This window comes from Mustela nigripes, chromosome 8 (genome assembly GCF_022355385.1).
Source record: "Mustela nigripes isolate SB6536 chromosome 8, MUSNIG.SB6536, whole genome shotgun sequence".
NCBI lineage: Eukaryota > Metazoa > Chordata > Mammalia > Carnivora > Mustelidae > Mustela > Mustela nigripes.
Window position 1 is genome coordinate 20,842,749 of NC_081564.1, and position 18,554 is coordinate 20,861,302.

The 18,554-nt window shown below is 39.3% G+C and overlaps 2 protein-coding genes across 5 annotated transcripts in view; both read right to left on the bottom strand.

Moving 5' to 3' along the window:
* TTC28 (tetratricopeptide repeat domain 28) overlaps positions 1-18,554 on the bottom strand; it is a 637,573-nt gene that overhangs the window by 235,394 nt on the left and 383,625 nt on the right. The window lies entirely within an intron of this gene.
* LOC132023843 (small ribosomal subunit protein eS24-like) lies at positions 15,886-16,281 on the bottom strand. Its single transcript, XM_059409968.1, has one exon. The coding sequence runs from the start codon at positions 16,276-16,278 to the stop codon at positions 15,886-15,888; it is 393 nt and encodes a 130-aa protein (XP_059265951.1). The 5' UTR covers positions 16,279-16,281.

Below are 18,554 nucleotides of genomic sequence, written 5' to 3' on the forward strand. Positions count from 1 at the left end.
TGATCTCTTTTAAAGCCTTGAACATGTTTATTATTTTTTATTTTTAAAGTATAGTTGGCCTACTACATTAGTCTCAGGTGTATAACATAGTGATTTGACAGTTATATACAGTATGAGATGCTCATCATGATAAGTGTAAGCACCCTTTGCCACTATACAAAGTTATTACAATATTATGGACTATATTCCCTATGCCGTACTTTCATCCCATGACTTGCATATTTTATAACTGGAGGTTTATACCTCTTAAATCCCCTTCACCTATTCTTCCCATTTCCTCCATCCTATTCCCCTCTATCAACCATCAATTTGAAATCCTTGAACATACTTATAATACCTGTTGTAAAGTACTTGCCTATTAATTCCATCATGGATATCACTTATTCACGGATTCGTTTATTTCAAGACTTCTTTGGAAGTCTGTTAGAGTGCATGCAGCAGTGCCTTTACCAAGGATGTTTAGTCCTACTTCTGGTCTTTTTAGGCTCTTTACTAAATGCTGTGGCTGTTCAACAAGGCCTTTCCAGTCTGGCCCTATGGTAGTTCCAGCAGTTTATCGACACAGATCCCAGGTAGTAGTTTTTGTCCCAGGAGTTACTTTTGTCTGACGTCATGGAAACTGATCTTATGCAAATATAGCTTAGGACACATCCAAAGACCCAGAAGATCCATATAGCCTCTTGATTTCTGGAAGTTGTTCTCTTTTCAACTTTTCCTATTGCTGCTCCACAAATTCTAGATATTTCAGACTCCTCAGACTATGATCTATTTTTCTTCCATTCAGTGAGACCACTGGGCGCCATCTGGGTTCCACTCCCTGCACCATAACTGGTTAAGTGGCTCTAGGTAGAACCAGGGTAATTTAAGACTCAATTCTCTATTTCCTCTTTCTCAGGGATCACAGTCCTGAACTGTTTGTTTAATGACTGAAAATGGTTTTTTTCATGGGTATTAGCCAGAGTTATAGATTTTTTTACAGTGGAAGGACTAATTCAATCCTAGTTATTCCATTACAACCAAAGGAGAATTTTTATCCTTTTTCTTTCCTTCTTGCCTCCCAATTTCCTATCTAACACAGTGCTGTTCAATAGAACCTTCTACAATGAAAGAAATATTCTATAATCTCTTCTGTTCAACATGGTAGCCAACAGCCACATGTGGCTATTGAGAAGTTAAAATGTGGCTAGTGACTTCTGGTTTCAGAGTAAAAATGTAGAAAACTGGAAAGAGCATCACTCCATCTTAAAGCAAGAAAAAACTGGACAAAGTACAAATCAGTGTCTTGAACTGATTGGACGATGGAGGTTACAGGGCAGAAAACTAACCTAAAATCTAGATACAAGTAACTTCAGAAACAGGACTGAGCATTTGCTACCTGAGACATATGCTGTCGAACACCATAAAGCCAATAAGAAAACTAAACTAAAAAATGTCAACAAATTGCTAAAGGCTTAATATGGTCTAGCATAATAACATAAAGCTCCTGGAAAATTTCGGCAGAAAGAGGGGTTTCTCCTCCAGCCACTCTACCAGGTTCTCACAGGGAAGAAAAAGAAAAAAGGAATGGGACCCTAAAAAAAGGAATGGAGATGGCAGGCATAGTCTTATGATGCCGAGGACCTAAAGCCTCCAAGGGTCCCCTTGCCTGAGACCCTCTCCTGAAGGGAATTCCTTGAAGAAACTAATCTTCCTAAGACCTATCCCCATCCCAGGCCCTCACCACATCTCACTGGTTATACAACACAGTTTCTCATCTTTGGTACTATCAATATTTGGAGAAAATAATATTGTGGGGGGCTATCCTGTGTATTGTAGGATGTTTATTTTTAGCAACATCCCTGAACTCTATTTATTACATGACAGAAATAAATGAAGCTAATTGTATTTCCAGATGAATTATATAATTATACTAAAAAATGGGAACTAACCCAAGGAACTTGTGAATCAAGCTCTTGAACTTTTGATTATGTACCCTCACATAAAGACAAAAACAGATATAAACAAACACTGAATCCAGTTAGGGAGTTTGTTTTTCATGATGTGAATTAGCACTTCTGAAACAAATTTTGTATATGGAAGGACTGAGAACATACATTGAGGATAACAGAAGTCGGGTTTCTCACTCCTGAATAAAAGGGTTATAAATATGGAAAGAGGAAAGACTAGAATGAACACTCTTATGATTTAGACTGGAATTGGAGGTATTTGCAAGGAGTCATGATTTTTAATACATGATTTTTAATACAGTTAAATGTAGAAATAGCTATAGACATATATGTATGTATTATGTATATATTTATATACAAATGTATGTGCATGTATAACATATATTTCTGATGTGAGCTACACAAAGATATATAGAGACATAGAGATAATATGTATACAACCAGTTTTCCCCATCTTAGTTTACAGAGAGGAATATTGTTAACTCATTAGGAATGAGCACACCTGTAGTTGAGATCTTGATGTCTAAAAACCATTCCCTTCTAAAAGGAACAAGGGATAGTTGGGGAAATGGCTGATTCTGACACCTGGGCAGGAAAAGCAGATTTTGAGCCTGAAACGTCTCATTGTACCAGAAAGTAAAGAAATGCTCCAAGAATAATGGATAATGTCAAAAGGCTACAGGAATCAGGTTAAAAGGGCTCCCAAGTCTGGGACAACTTGAGCATCAAATCAAATTAAATAAAAATAGAAACAGGTTTTTTAACCCATTTAATGAAATACAAAATAAAATGAGAATCCATGAGACCATGCTGATATAAATGAATAAAGGTTAGAAAAGGGAAAGCTCTTCTTTCTGATAAAATGCCAACAAAGAAAAATAAAAGGGATAAACAGGAAATATATGTAATCTAGTCTCAAAATGTATCCCCACAAATTACTTAGAAATTACAAAGAAAAATGTAACTGCACAGTACAGAAACCTGGCAGACCCCCACTGAAAGAAGTGATAAAAATTCACCTGCCTAGGAAGGAGGCCTCCAAAACCATGTGGCCCCTGAGGGTGCACTGAGAAAAGTCAGCATCACTTCTGTGGGATTCCTGTCCCCCAAATGTATAATTGGAATCTAATCATGAGGACACATCAGACAAATGCAAATTCTAAATTTGGGGGTTTCATCAAACCCAAAGAGGAGAATTCCATCGAAGAAATAGCCCACACTCTTCAAAAGTGTGAAGGTCATGAAAGACAAAGTAAGACTGAGAAACTATTCGGACTGAAGGAGGATTAAGGAGACATGAAAAGTAAATGCAATGTATAATCCTGGATTGGATCCTAGACCAGGAAACAACCAGGTAGGAAGTTACTGGGACAACTGACAACATTTGAGTAAGAGCTGTGGATTTAATAATAGTATTGAATTGACATAAATTCCTGACTTTGATAATTGTGCTATATGGTTAGGAAGGAAGGAAGGATGGAAGGAAGGAAGGAGGGAGGGAGGGTGGGTCCTTATTTGCAGTAAATACAAATTGAAGAGTTTAAGGATAAAAGGCAAGTTTTTATAATTTGCTCTCAAAATACTCAAGATGGCATACCGGGTGGCTCAATCTGTTAAGCATCTGAGTCTTGGTTTTGGCTCAGGTCATGATCTCATAGATCCTGAGATAGAGCCCCATTTCTCTTGAAGATTCTTTCCCTCTGCCTCTCCACCGACTCATACAAGTGTACACCCTCTCTCTCCAAAATAAGGAAATAAATCTTTTTTTTAAAGATTCAAGATAAAAAAAAATATGAAGAGAGAGAAAACACAATAAAGAAAGTCAGTATAATGATTGAACCGGGGTACAAGGCACACAAGAGTTCCTTGTACTACTTTCTCTTTTTTAAGAGTTTTTAAAATTTTTCCAGAATAATTAACATGCAATGTTATTTTAGTTTCAGGTGAACAATATAGTGATTCAACAGTTCTATTCCTTCCTCAGTGCTCATCATGATAAGTGTACTCTTTGTACTACTCTTACAAGTTTTTTGTGAGTTTGATATTATATAAAAACAGAAAGCTAAAGAAAATGTGCTTCCTCTCCTCTCATGTTTCAGACACAGGACTTAAAGCAGTTGGGTTATAACAATGTAACAAAGTGATGGTGAAACCAGAGAAAGGTAACTAAAACAATCAAAGGAGTGGGATGTAGCACATGGTTATATACTAAAAAGACTAGGCTCTTTTGTAAGTAAAAAAAATAAAATAAAATAATTTTTAAAAAGCAAGAATATGAATGAAGCATTTATAATCATAAACACGATGGCTGAAAACAGATTCATTAAACAGAACACTATAAATACCAAAAGCTTAAAAGTGGCACTTTGAAGAAAGGAAGCATAAATAAAATGGCAAAAAAGAAACTATTTTTAGGGATTTTTCCTACAAACACACAGATTATCCCCTGCTATCTGTTCCCTCCATTGAACACACTGTCCAGTGCCAAGCATACCAACCACTTGGGACTGCAGTCTACTCTCCAGTATTCCCTGGCACCTTGAACTTCTCCTAATGGAACAGTTTGTTTACCAAGAGTCTGCTATGACTGCTCCCAAACCAGTGTGTCACATTTATTTGTTACAGGAATTATAGAAGGTAAATCAATTAACTATGAGCACAAAAACAAAGCTCTTATTTTCCACCCAAAAAACACAGAATTCTTTATTTTTTTTTTTTAAGATTTTATTTTTAAGTTATCTCTACACCCAACACAGAGCTCGAACTCACAACCCTGAGATTGAGAGTCGCATGTTCCACCGACTCGGCCAGCCAGGCACCCCAACAATGAATTTTTTTAGAAAGACAATGAATTTGTGGTGAATCCAATGTAGGTGCAATAACTATCAATTTCTTTAAATCATAAAAATCTAAAGAACTTCTGCACCCAGGTTTCTTTGTAAATGCTGCACTCAATTCTTTCATGTCTTTGAAGAAACTGAATTTGTAAATGGATACAGTTTATATAAGAACAAGTCTGCTGAAATCTAAGGCCCAGATTAAAATAAAAGATCTTGGTTCTACACGTTAAAGTTGTTGGGCGTTTTTCATGTTTGTTTTAGTTGAAACAACATGCCTGGATATGTACATATCCTTGCTATGATTTCTATTCTAAATGATTTTTCCCATTAACCAATCAGTTACTGCTGTTGCCTAGTTTTGGTTAAGTTTCAACTTTAATACCTAAGACTAATAACCTGTAAAGGCAGAAGTAATAGTAACAGATTCCTTTTAGAGGGCATGCTAAAACTGAACAGACAGAGAATTGGGCAACCATGCTCTAAGACAACTTCTCGAGCTGTGGTTCATAGGCTGTCCCTGATCTACAAACTGTTTATAACTGGTCTGCAATGAGATAAGCACAGAAATTGAGAGTAAGAAAAGAAACATTTTTATCAAATTGATATATCTATTTAATCTAATTTAAAAATTGTGGCTTGTATATCTATCTTTTAAAAAATTTATTTTGGGGTGCCTAGATGGCTCAGTCTGTTAAGCATCTGCCTTTGGCTCAGGTCATGATTCCAGGGTCTGGGAATCAAGCCCCACATTTGGTTTCCTGCTCAGAGGGCTGCTTTCCTTCTCCCTCTGTCCCTCCCAACTCATGTTGCATGCTCTCTCTCTCTAATAAAAATCTTTTTAAAAAATGTATTTCATTTTTGCTTTTTTTTTTTTGTATTTTACAAATATGTCAATTGTTTTTTGTTTTTTATTTTTCAGTCATCTCTACACCCAAGGTGGGCTTGAACCCAAATCCTGAGATCAAGAACCTCACACTCCACTGGCTGAGTCAGCCAGGACCCCTGTGATGGGTTGTTAATTTAAGACTGATCCTGGGTGCCTGGGTGGCTCAGTAGGTTAAGTCTCTGCCTTTGGCTCAGGTCATGATCTCAGGGTCCTGGGATCGAGTCCCGCATCGGGCTCTCTGCTTGGCAGGAAGCTTGCTCCCTCCTCTCTCTCTCTCTCTGCCTGCCTCTCTGCCTACCTCTCTGCCTACTTGTGATCTCTCTCTGCCAAATAAATAAATAAAATCTTAAAAAAAAAAAAAAAAAAGACTGATCCTTAGCCACAGAATTTGAAAAGCCCTGCCCTAATGCAGGGCAAGCTTTGATGCTCCTATCATGACTACAGACTATAAACAACTATAGAGCTAGGCAAAGTAAGGCCTGAGCTGGCAGGGAAATTCTTGGGAGTTTAGGCTTGAATTACAGGAAATAGGGAACAGATATCCTCTGTCCGCCCACCTCACTAGTTTAGTGACCTCACAAGCTAGCTGGAGAAGACTGGAGGCCAGGCAAAGTGAGAGTATCCTCTGGTACAGATAAGATAAGCAAGCTAAGATAAAGGTGAAGAGTAGGGGGCCTAAGGGAGGTTCAGACAAGGACAAAGGAATAAATGTAGAGTAACTTTTCCCCAAAATTCCCTGAACTGAGACAGTTTATCAAATCAGTCAACAAATACTGAGTTCCCATAATACTACAGGCTCTGGATATATATAATGCGCAACATAAAGAGAAATCTTTGCCTTGTGGAGCTTATAACTAAAGGTGAGAAAAAGACAATAAGGAAACTGAACTAATACACATATTTATTTTTCATAATCTAGGACATCATTGATTATTAGAGATATCCCAATTTCAGAGATGTCAAAGTGTGAAACATATATATATTTGCCAAGAAGCAATAAACATGGCAGGAAGTTAGATGGTGCTAAGTTCTGAGGAGAAAATAAAGCAGGGAGGGAAGACAGGCAGGAGAAAAGCCTGCAGGGGTAAGAGAGTGAGCTAAGTGGATAGCTGGGAGAAAAACAAAGGGAAAACACAAAGGCTAGATGGAGACCAGCCACTGCTTTACCGTGCAGAACGCTTTCATGAGGATGATGTGGATCCACTCCGAGAAATCTCTTCCTCCCACATTTACAGGTAACCTTTGCTTCCTTTCAACTATAGGAGAAAGATTTTACTAAGAAATAATCTATCTCAGTATTTTAAATCAAAAGGCAGGCAAAGAATTATTTATCTAGAGAGAAAAAAGACACATTAACACACCACTACACCTAAGTCAGGAAACAGACAGATCCTGCTACTGAATGATTTAACTGGTTGCAAGACTGTCCTCTTGCTAGCAGGGTATCAAGAAGGCAAATAAAAATCTGAAAAAGCTTTAGAAGAAAAACCTAAAGCTCTACAGTTTCCCCCCAAGTACTGGCTGCCTGCTCTGAATTCTCAGCACCCCTGCTTCCAGGGGCTCTTGATACATTATTCAATGTTTTTAATTCACGACAAATTACATCTAAATTTCCTCCCTCATGTTCATTTATGGGACATTTTTATCTTGTCATCTTTTTTCATGTACCGTGCAAGCAAGAAGAGAACATCCAGCACAACATACCCTTCAGAAACAAGCTAATGGCACAATTTGGTGTCAATTTCACAGCTCAGTGAAGTGAAAGTGATCTAGCTGGCCATCCACATACACCTAGGAGGAGGTCTACTGAGAGTGCCCAGCCTTGATGTTACTGTGTCATGCCTACAAGCAAGATAAGTTCAAGCGGAGACATTATGTATTAAGAGAGAGAGAGCAGTTATCATTCAGATGTCCTTACAGCTTGTTAGAACAGAATGTAGAGAGAGAGAAAGCAGGCCAGACCTTCATTTTTATACCGTGGAAAGTTGTTTTTCAGAAGTCATGCTTACATTCACAAATGGCTGGGAACAGTAGCTTCCCTTTGGGGTTTTGATAACATTTAGAGGCAGAAATTTCCTTTAGCAGATACATGAAAACTGTGTAACAGTTTTAACGGTTCTCCATGCGTCATGATCGGGGAAAAAAAATATCACAGACTTCCAACTATTTTTAATATAAAACCAAAATGCAGCAGGAAGATTACAGACCTTCTATTATTAACAATTACAGTAATACCAATACTATCATTTATTAATGCACAGTAACGATACTATTTCATCCTTAGGCCACTTCCGTAAAGGGATACATATTAGTGATTTCCCTATTTTATAGATAAGGAAGTAAATCTAAGGTGATATAGTTAATGAATGATATAGTCAAAATTTAAACCCTGTTTTTAGTGGAAGGATTAGACTAGCTAGTCTCCAAGGCTCTTTCCTGATTTTTAACATTTTGTGATTCTTCAAGGAGCTAATCTTGTCTCTTTGCATATAATACCTTATATTGCTACTTACTTGTCTCATGTGTCAGTATTTTATACCCCACATAGACCCTAGCAGAGTTGTATGTGGTAATGATCGCAGTGACCTAGTATTTGCCAACTTTATATGTATGTTAACTCACTAAATCCTCACACCAACCTAAGACATAGGAACTATCCTCATTTTCAAACAAGAAAATTAAGGCTCAAAAGGGCTGAACTGCAGGCCAGTGGTGAGCTCCATTCTTACCCCAGATCCCAGGCTTCAAAGCTCCTCTTACTCCCATTGTGCTATGTGGTCTCCTAGAGGAATGGTAAGGAGAGGGAAGACCAAGGATAGCAAACGAGTAAAAACAGTAAGACAGAAAAAAAGGCAGGGATAGAGTAAATCCAACCAACCATGTGTCCATCCCAGCACCTGGTTGGGAAAATGCCTTTCTTGAAAGTAAACAGCATGCAAACACACACTGAAACCATGAGAAACTACCAGAGCCCTCGCTGAGGACAAGATCTGTCTGACTCTGAACAGCTATGCCAAATAAAACAGAAAAATGATTAAGATCAAGATATGAGGTGCTCTTTCTAAGATACTACTTTCCTGCTAACTGTAAACAATAGACGATACGGCTGCTGGATGCCTCAGGGGCCCACAAGAGACAACACTCAATAGAGATTGTCTCCAGTGACAACACTCACTAAGGAAAACAGACTGTACACTTTGGGTATCTGCACTCTTCAATCAAGGAAAATTGAAGGAGTCACACTGCCGGCCAGTTCTTCAGTATGAACTTTCTCATGATGTGGGTGTGCGAGGCACTGGGATAAGGGATATAATGAGAATCACATGTGATTGTGCCTGAGTGAAGCCCAGAGTTGCTTACAAGGCAGCCCAATTGAGTTCAAGAATCACTAGCGGCTGCCTCGGTGCTGCTCCAGACATTGGGCTGGGCACCTAAAGGTGGCTGAGAAAAGGAATGCAAGCCAGCCTTCTAGCCGCTCGCACCAGGAGACGGGGGCAGAAACACTGTTTCAATACAGAGAGAGAAGAGCTCCCTATAACAGATGACATCTCCCCATTTTCTGAGCAAAAGGGGGAAGAGGATGCTAAACCCAGGTTGGGAGAAGAGAAATAGGGAAGGCTTGCTGGGGGAAATGATACCTGACCTAAGTCTTATAAAATGTGAATACCTTTTCAAGGAGGAGAAAGGCTTTGTCAACAAAAGGCACAAGAAGCAGAGGTCAAGGGAAAGCTAAAAATGGTCTGATACTTGTGGATAGCTAACAGCAATTTAGTCTTCTAAAGGTAACAAAGGGGATGAGGCTACAGAGAAGGCAGAACCTGGTCTTGAATGATTTTGACTATCATGAGTCACTGAAAGGTTGAAGCAAGGTAGACACATGGTCAGATTTGCATTTTAAAAACATTTCCCTGCTACAAGCACCTAATAAAATGTTTCTTCTGTGCAAATGAGCTTGGATATTCTCAAGAAATAATATCCTTGTATAATAAACATTCTAAAAGAACTAAGTCACACTGTTTGCTGCCTACTTGTAACAGGGCCTGAGCACCAGTCAGTATCAGTAAGTGGCCTATGATAAATGACCCATTCAACTCTGTAGTAAGGCTGGGGACAGAGAAGGGTCTGAAGTGTCCCTAATGGAAACAGCATGTGTTCTTGTATTTGTATTCACTGAACACACCACATGTGGTGCCCACACATGGCTGAAAACTCCAGGAAACCTTAGAGCCCCCATCTATCTCCCTGACAGTTCTCACTGTAGCCAGCTTAGAAACCAGGGGCCAGGCTGGGGGTTGAATTTACTTTAATCTCTATTCCTTTCTTAGGGTCTCATTCGCCATGGAAAAAATGAGATTTAATTCCAGAGGTGCTCTTTAATTAAGGAGGACATTAGAATTTGAAACAGAACACAATTCTCAACACTGCCAACTACAAAAATATTGTGAAAATGGCCAATATATACCCTACACCATATACACCACTCAAATAAATAGGTAGGGATTTTTTTGTTTTTGTTTTTATTTTTTCAGCTCAATAACTAGTAAAGAGGAAAGACTTGGAATAAGATCCCTCTTTCTGGCTGCTGCTTTGTCCTTTATAATATACACCCAAGGAAGCCACACTAGACTGCGCCCTCCATTGATGTTTACTTAGGGAAAAAGAAAGGATTCTGCCCAAAGTACCTCATAAACCTATATGGCTTCTAATCCAAGAGGTCAAGAATAAAGGTCCACACTCTCATTTCACATCAAGGTTCTCTTGCAGGTTGTTTCCTAATTCATTTCGCAAAGGATTGATAATTCACTAGTCTAGCTTCTCCACTTTTCCACATAGAGGGAACAAAATGAAAACCTAAAGCACTATGGGGTATTTAATACAGGGAGGATATACAGAACTATACAAACGGTTTTTCCTTTTATATTGTCTATACCATGTGGGTAGATACGTCCTTCCAAACATAAATACTGCACAATTAATTAATAATAGGTAGGACTCGCAGAATAACACGAATTCCTTAATGCTCCCAATTCTCCCATTTGCACTGTATGATATAATTCTTTGTATAGTCTAATAATCTATTCCCAGAAGAAAAACACAATATGACAAACTAAGTACCACAACTGGGAAGTGAGAGCAACATGAAGATTTGAAAGCACAGTTCTTGAAATGAGACAAACCCAGGTTTCACATCCCAGCTCCACCACTCAGGAGCTCTAACCCTGAGTCTGCTCATTTGCAAAATGAGGACAAGAACAGTATCTGCCCCACTGGGTAGCTGTGAAGATTAAATAAGTGAATGCACAGAAAGTTTCTGCTTCAGTATCTGGCACACAGAAAATGTTTGATATCTATAAGCTCTAATTATCTTTCTTGTCACTACTTCTCAAAGGGTAGCAAGGCGATTCACCATCCCTGCAGATCTTAGGAGTAGGTAGAACAGAATCTCCCACAGGTCATTAAAAAAAAAATACAATCTTCAAAATTAATTTCGAATTATACAAGTAGTACATGAAGACATTCTCCTTTGCCAGAGATAATTTAAGTGCATTCCTCCTTAGAGTCAGAGGGCTGAATGAGATAATGTCTTGCAATCTCTCATAGCTCGAAAAACTGATGAATTTCCCAAGGACAAGGGCAAAAGGGCAGCACCTCCACCAGGACCCGTAATGCAAGTGGGATTCAGCCAAGCTTCACTTCCCCCTGCAGCAGGGTTGTGTTCCCTCTATGGCCGTCTTGAGCTCTCCCTGAGACGGGCAGTCCCTTAATGGTAAACACATTGTCCAGCAAAATGAGAGGATGGATGTGTTTCCAGCTCAGGAAACTTAATAAAAATTCTTTATCTATTTTATTGAAAACTCAGTTCTGAGACATTACCTCAGAGGTCAGGCCTGAAGACCAGCCGCTCACTCACTATTTCCTGTAGAGACCAATTCACTGTTCCTCAGAGCAGCATCTTTGAGATTTCATTCCTCTTGTTGTGATTAAAATGAGGACTCTCAGCCACTTAAATATAACATTTCAATTAACATTCAACTAAGAAGTTAATTCTACACATAAGAGAGGTGTCTAATGTAAGTAACTGGCAAATCATGGTCCTGGAAGACAGTCGTGAGATTCATAAACCATTTTCAATATTTCAAAGGCCTCTAGGAAACTGTAAAGTGTGCAATCTAACTAAAATGTCACATTTCTTTGGTGTGCCTTGAATTCCATCAGCACAGTACCGTCATGATGATATTCATACTGATCATTTCAGTGTGATGTTTTTCTTTTTAATGTCTTAGAGGACATACAGAGAAAAGACTATACAGGTGTTTCTTGTTTTATTTATTCATTTATTATATTTCAAAATTCAAAACTCCACTTCACTCTTAAGATTTTAAGCTCAGTTTTCTGATTATTCTCTTTCTACTCTCACATTTAAATAGAGATTGTTTTAAATTCACTTACATGCTTTAAATTACATTTATAAATTTAATATATTCAGTTCTCTTTTGAAGTTCTCTAGTTATCTGACAGAGAAAGAATGTAGGTAATCCTTTTCTTCTTAAAGATTTTATTTACCTACTTATTTGAGAGAGAGAGTGTGAGCAGGGGGAAGGGATGTGGAGAGGAAAGGGGTATAATTTCACAGATTCTGTGCTGAGCAGAGTCTGACTCACGGCTCAATCTCACAACCCTGAGATCATGACTTAAACTAAAATCAAGAATCAGACGGTCAACTGACCGAGCCACCCAGGCACCCCATAGATAATTCATATAAGTAAATGTTTAAATATGATCATTCTTTGGCTCTCTAATATTCCAATATTGTTTATAAACTTAGGCATTCTAATTCAAAATCACAAGTCTAATCAATTACTCAGAGACATATATTAAGAATCCCAAGGCTGACCCATTAATCTAATAAGCCAAATTCTTTTAAATTTTCAAAGTATATATTCCCTAACACAAGAATATCAGTATTTGAATTTGAATCACATCTATATTTCAATACATAATTCTAAAAAGATGCTTACTCACTAAGGAAATGATTATGCCCTCCCAAACAGTATTAAGGCTTATCTTGGGAAGCAATGTTGGGGGTTAAGTTAGCTGCTTGAGGCTGTCTGGTGATTGAGAGACTGGCTGGGATGCCCGCCTACAAAGGGAGATGTCAGGAGCTTACTCCCACCCCCTGATGGCAGAGTGGGCCCCTCTTTGTGGCTGGCATGTAACAGACTACAGAAGCTAGAGAAGGAGGCAAGCCACTAGCCTAGGGCCTGAGTTTTCTAATTTTCAAATCATCATCTTCGTGGCTATGCCCTCGACAGGAAATTGGAATCTAAGTATCACAAAGCAATATCTAACTCAGTGGTCAGAGCTTTCAAGAAACATGGCCATGACAGGTTTTGATTAGCATTAATTTATAAATGGGAGACTGAAATCTTTATGATTTAGTACTGAGTTTGTGGGGTGCCTGGGTGGCTCAGTCAGTTAAGAGTCTGCCTTCAGCTTAGGTCATGATCTCAGGGTTCTGGGATCAAGCCCTGCATCAGGCTTCCTGTTCAGTGGGAGTAGCTTCTCCCTCTCTCTTTGCCCCTCCCCAGCCTCCCTCTCTCAAATAAATAAATAAAATCTTAAAAAAAAAAAGAAGAAGAAGAAGAAGTCCAACTTTTAAAATATGAGAGACTGGAAAGATGTACAAATGGGAACCACAAAAGGCCCTTTAGTAAGGGGAACTTCGGAAGCTATTGGTTTAGACAAAGAGTTGACCAAATCCCACCCACCACCTATTTTTGAAATGAAGCTTAATTGGAACACAGTCACACCCATTAGTTTGTCTATGGCTGATTTTGTGTTACTATGCAGAATTGCATAGTTGCTACTGGCCCAAAAAAACCTAGTCTTTTACTGAAAAAGTTGGCCAGCGCCAACTTTAGAGGAATAGCCACAGAACTGGAAATGAGAACTGGACTCCATACTTGACTCTGACACTGCTGGGAGAAACAAAAATATAATATGTATGAGTTATCAACTAAAAGGTAAAGTGATTCACAAATACACGGTGGCATAGGATTATTAATTAATGGAATCATTTTAATCAATTTATTTAACCTATTTTGAGCTGTGTTTCACAGTCTAATGCAGGGAACCAATGATATGAAAACATGAGAAAGTGTATACTTTGAAACATTAAAAGGGCTATGAGATAGGTTACTTCTACTCCATATCCATTAAAAAATATCCTGAATCAGAAAGCCTCTCCCCCTTTCTCCCTCTCCCTGCCTCAGTATTTCATATTTCATATGATTAAAAGCAAAACAAACACATAACAAGGCCATGAGCATTTATCCTACACTCCCAAGACAACTGGTTATTAGCCACGTCAGCTAGCTGTAAGACATTCTCCACTCAGTTACTAACTTTTTTAGGAGAGAAAATTAAACTGTATTTATACGCAGTGAGGACACAACTCAGAAATAGCCACAAAATTATTCAGTATCATAATTTGTGCATATGAATAAGATGTTACGACTCTCTTTTCAGAAAAGCCCTGGGCCAATATGGAGTGATTCCACTGCTATCTTCTGCTCCAACTCGATTTCAACAACTCCTGTCCCACTATCCAAGAGTAGCTACAGCCACTGGTTAACATCAATGACAAATCCGTAACCAAAATAAAGAATAAAAGTCCAGTATAGCGGGGCGCCTGGGTGGCTCAGTGGGTTAAGCCTCTGCCTTCGGCTCGGGTCATGATCTCAGGGTCCTGGGATTGAGCCCCGCATCGGGCTCCCTGCTCAGCGGGGAGCTTGCTTCTCCCCCTCTCTCTGCCTGCCTGTGATCTCTCTCTCCATCAAATAAATAAATAAAATCTTAAAAAAAAAAAAAAAAGTCCAGTATAGCACCATGAGAAATAAGATTGTGAAGTCTCCGATCACCCTTTTTAAACCACAGCACCAGCTTTTGCAGGCCTGAGTTGAGGATGGCTGCAAGATCAAGAAAGGAGGGGAAGAGGTGGACGATGGTAGGTATTTCTACAAAACCGAAGCCAGATAGTTAAGCTGTAACTGCCACGATTAAACCCATAAATGCAAATGGTGTCTCATCTTCCTAGAAGCATTTATCTAAATGAAACAGCTGAAACCAGAGAGAAGCTGTTCATTTGCAATAAGTTGGATGCTGGGATCTTTTTTTCCCTCATTTCATACTGCCAGGTTCATCTCCATTTAGCCCTGCTGGAGTCTTTGAAAGATGAGGACATTAGGGGAAAGATTCAGGTTTGTGTTCAAAGACCACAAAAGACCTGGCACCATTCTCTGGCAGAAGCGGACTGCAGGGACAGATGTGATGGCCGTTAACTCGCCCAGCAAGCCCCAATCAATGTTCTGCCCCCTGCCCATCCCCCAACAGGAGTTATCAGTTACATAGTTGTTTCAGAGACATAACAAATTCATCACCAACAGTAGCAAGCCAAAGAACAGCATAATGTGGGTATAAAGATACCCAAATATCCACCCTTCCTGTTAAATGCCAAGACAGGATTTAGGTACTCTAGTCCCTGCTCATTCCATAAACATAGTTTGTCTTGCTATCGTTTTCTGAAAAAGTCACATAATTTTAAAGACACCCAAAAAAAGTTTACATGTCTACATAAAAATTGTAAAAAAACAAAGTAAAAAAAAAAAAAACAATAAAATTCAGAGAATTGAAACAAAATATTAAATTAAAAGAAAATTAAATATTCCTGAGAAGGGAGTGTATATTTCTACTTCTGAGAAATTTTCTAAATATAACTAAAGAAAAAACCACCATATAAAATATCTATATAATTGGGCGCCTGGGTGGCTCAGTGGGTTAAGCCGCTGCCTTCGGCTCAGGTCATGATCTCAGGGTCCTGGGATCGAGGCCCGCATCGGACTCTCTGCTCAGCAGGGAGCCTGCTTCCCTCTCTCTCTCTCTCTGCCTGCCTCTCTATCTACTTGTGATCTCTCTCTGTCAAATAAATGAATAAAATAAAATAAAAATATCTATATAATCAAATGACTTTTTATAGGAACACATTTCAGTAATGTAATGGAAACAACTGTTTTGACTTCCAAACTACTTAAAGTAAATGATGTTTTGCATGTTTCAAACTTAAGGGAAATAGTCGTAGTATGGCATTTTCTGGAACTTTTTTTTTTTCACATTAACATTTTAGTTTATTAATCCTCTCGTGAAAAATTTTGGCTCACTTTTTGCCAGCACCAACATTGGCTTTTGTAGTCCCCCTGACTTTCTTCACTCTGTTCTTGCGTTCTTTTCGCTGTTTTCTTGAGGTCTTTTTCTTCTCATAGAGACCATGTCTTGCAAGTCTATGTTTGGGTTCATTTTTCTTTGCATAATCCAAGGAATCATAAATCATGCCAAAGCCAGTTGTCTTGCCACCACCAAAATGGGTTCTGAATCCAAATACAAATATGACATCTGGTGTGGTCTTGTACATTTTGGCTAGTTTTTCCCGAATTTCTGTATTAGGTACTGTTGCCTTTCCAGGATGAAGGACATCAATAACCATTTGTTTGTGCTGAATTAGTCGGTTGGTCATGAACTTCCTGGTCCAGATAGTTACTGTGTCGTTCATGATGGTGGCTGAGCTCTGGAACTTATTTTAATAACAGATTGAATCTTCAGGTCAGATTTTATTCACATTCCAAACACCAAACCTGCAAGTTACCTAAATCACCACTAGGTAACAATACAATGTCTCTGCAAAGCAATGGCTTCTTGCTCCCTAGCGTCATCTCATACATTACATATTGATTTGTTCACTATATCCTGTGTGTGAATGGAAGCTCCATGGGGCAAGGACGTCACTGTCTTTGTCACTACTGTGACCTCAGCACTCAGCACACAATACCTGGCACATAGTAGGTAACCTGTATATATTTGTTGTGTGAGTACATGAATGAACAATGAGGACCTTAACTCCATATGGTGGTAGGGATAGAGGGGCGAGATCTAAGAGCTATAGTTCCTGGTATCTGGCTAGATGAGGCATTGAGGGAGAAAGAGAGGAAGAATCTATGGTAAGAGGTCAGGCTTCCTGTTTGAATGACCAGGAAAACAGTGGCATCATTAAGTGGAATCAGAAATTTATGGAGAGAAGTGAGTTTTGAGGGGAAAGTAATGAGCCCTGGGTTTTTTTTTTGTGTTTTTTTTTTTTTGTTTAAAGATTTTATTTATTTATTTGACAGACAGAGATCACAAGTAGGCAGAGAAGCAGGCAGAGAGAGAGGAGGAAGCAGGTTCCCTGCTGAGCAGAGAGCCCGATGTGGGGCTCGATCCCAGGACTCTGGGATCACGACCTGAGCCAAAGGCGGAGGCCTCTACCCACTGAGCCATCCAGGCATCCCCTAGCCCTGGTTTTAAAAAGCTTAGTTTGTGTACGTCTGGTAGGCCAGTGGGTATATGAGGAAAGGAAGGGTAAGTCTAAAAATACATTTTTGGTAATAGTTATAATGATGAAAATATATGGGATCATACAAAGGGAGAATGTAGAGAAAAACACAGTGAACAATAAAGTTGAAGAACATCAACATTTGATGAGTGAGTATATCTGGGAAAGCCCAAAAATGAACTGAAAGAATTCAAAGTGCTAAAAGAATCAGGACAGAAAAGCCAAGCAAGGAAGGAGACTATCTCAAACAGAGTGCTCATTCAGGAATACTGAATGTGCAAAAAATGTCTGGTACGCTAAGAGGCTGAAAAGTATCTCTGGGATTTGATAAAATGGCAATCAATCAAGAACCACTGAAAAAAGGGGGTTCGTATATTAAGGAAAGAAAAGACATGCTATAAAGAGTGGCTGAGCCTGGATGTGGACTTCCTCCCACTAAAACACATAGAAATCTCAGATATAACCACATGTTAAAATCTCCCAGGTGCTAAAAACAGAGGAAATTCAAAACCAAAATATTAAATATGGGAGCCAATAGAGTGGTGGTCCAGGGGCCCCCAAATGAGGAAGATTACCTGAATGGGGAGAAGGAAACCTGGCCATAGGTTCACACAAGGCAGAGAACCAAATGATACCTTTGTATAAAACAAGGACGCTGGAACAGTTCTCTAACCCTCACCCCAGCCAACTCCATGAAGAGGGGACTAGATAACCTGTCCCAGAAAGACTTAAGAAACCTTGTTATCTGTCTTGTTGTATACAAATATCATACCCAGTTAAAGATTGAAATCCTGGACTATGTGATACACAGCTCTTTTTTTTTTTTAAGATTTTATTTATTTATTTGACAGGCAGAGATCATAAGTAGGCAGAGAGGCAGGCTGAGAGAGAGAGAGGAGGAAGCAGGCTTCCTGCTGATGCAGGGCTCAATCCCAGGACCCTGGGATCATGATCTGAGCCGAAGGCAGAGGCTTAACCCACTGAGCCTCCCAGGCGCCCCTGATACACAGCTCGAGTCTGAATTTAAACTTGCCAAATTTTGGGGCACCTGGGTGGCTCAGTGGGTTAAGCCTCTGCCTTCCACTCAGGTCATGATCCCAGGGTCCTGGGATTGAGCCCCGCATTAGGCTCTCTGCTCAGGGGGGAGCCTGTTTCCTCCTCTCTCTCTGCCTGCCTCTCTGCCTACTTGTGATCTCTGTCAAATAAAAACAAAAAACAAAAAACCTACCAAACTTTATGGAATCTCAAACCAAGAAATCCACATTAAGAATAAGTTCTAGGGGCACCTGGTGGCTGTCAGTTGTGTGTCTGCCCTCTGTTCGGGTCATGATTCCAGGGTTCTGGGATCGAACCCCAAGTCAGGCTCCCTCCTCAGAGTGAAGCCTGCTTTTCCCTTTCCCTCTGCAACTCCCCTTGCCTGTGTCTGCTCTCTTACTCTGTCAAATAAATAAATAGAATCT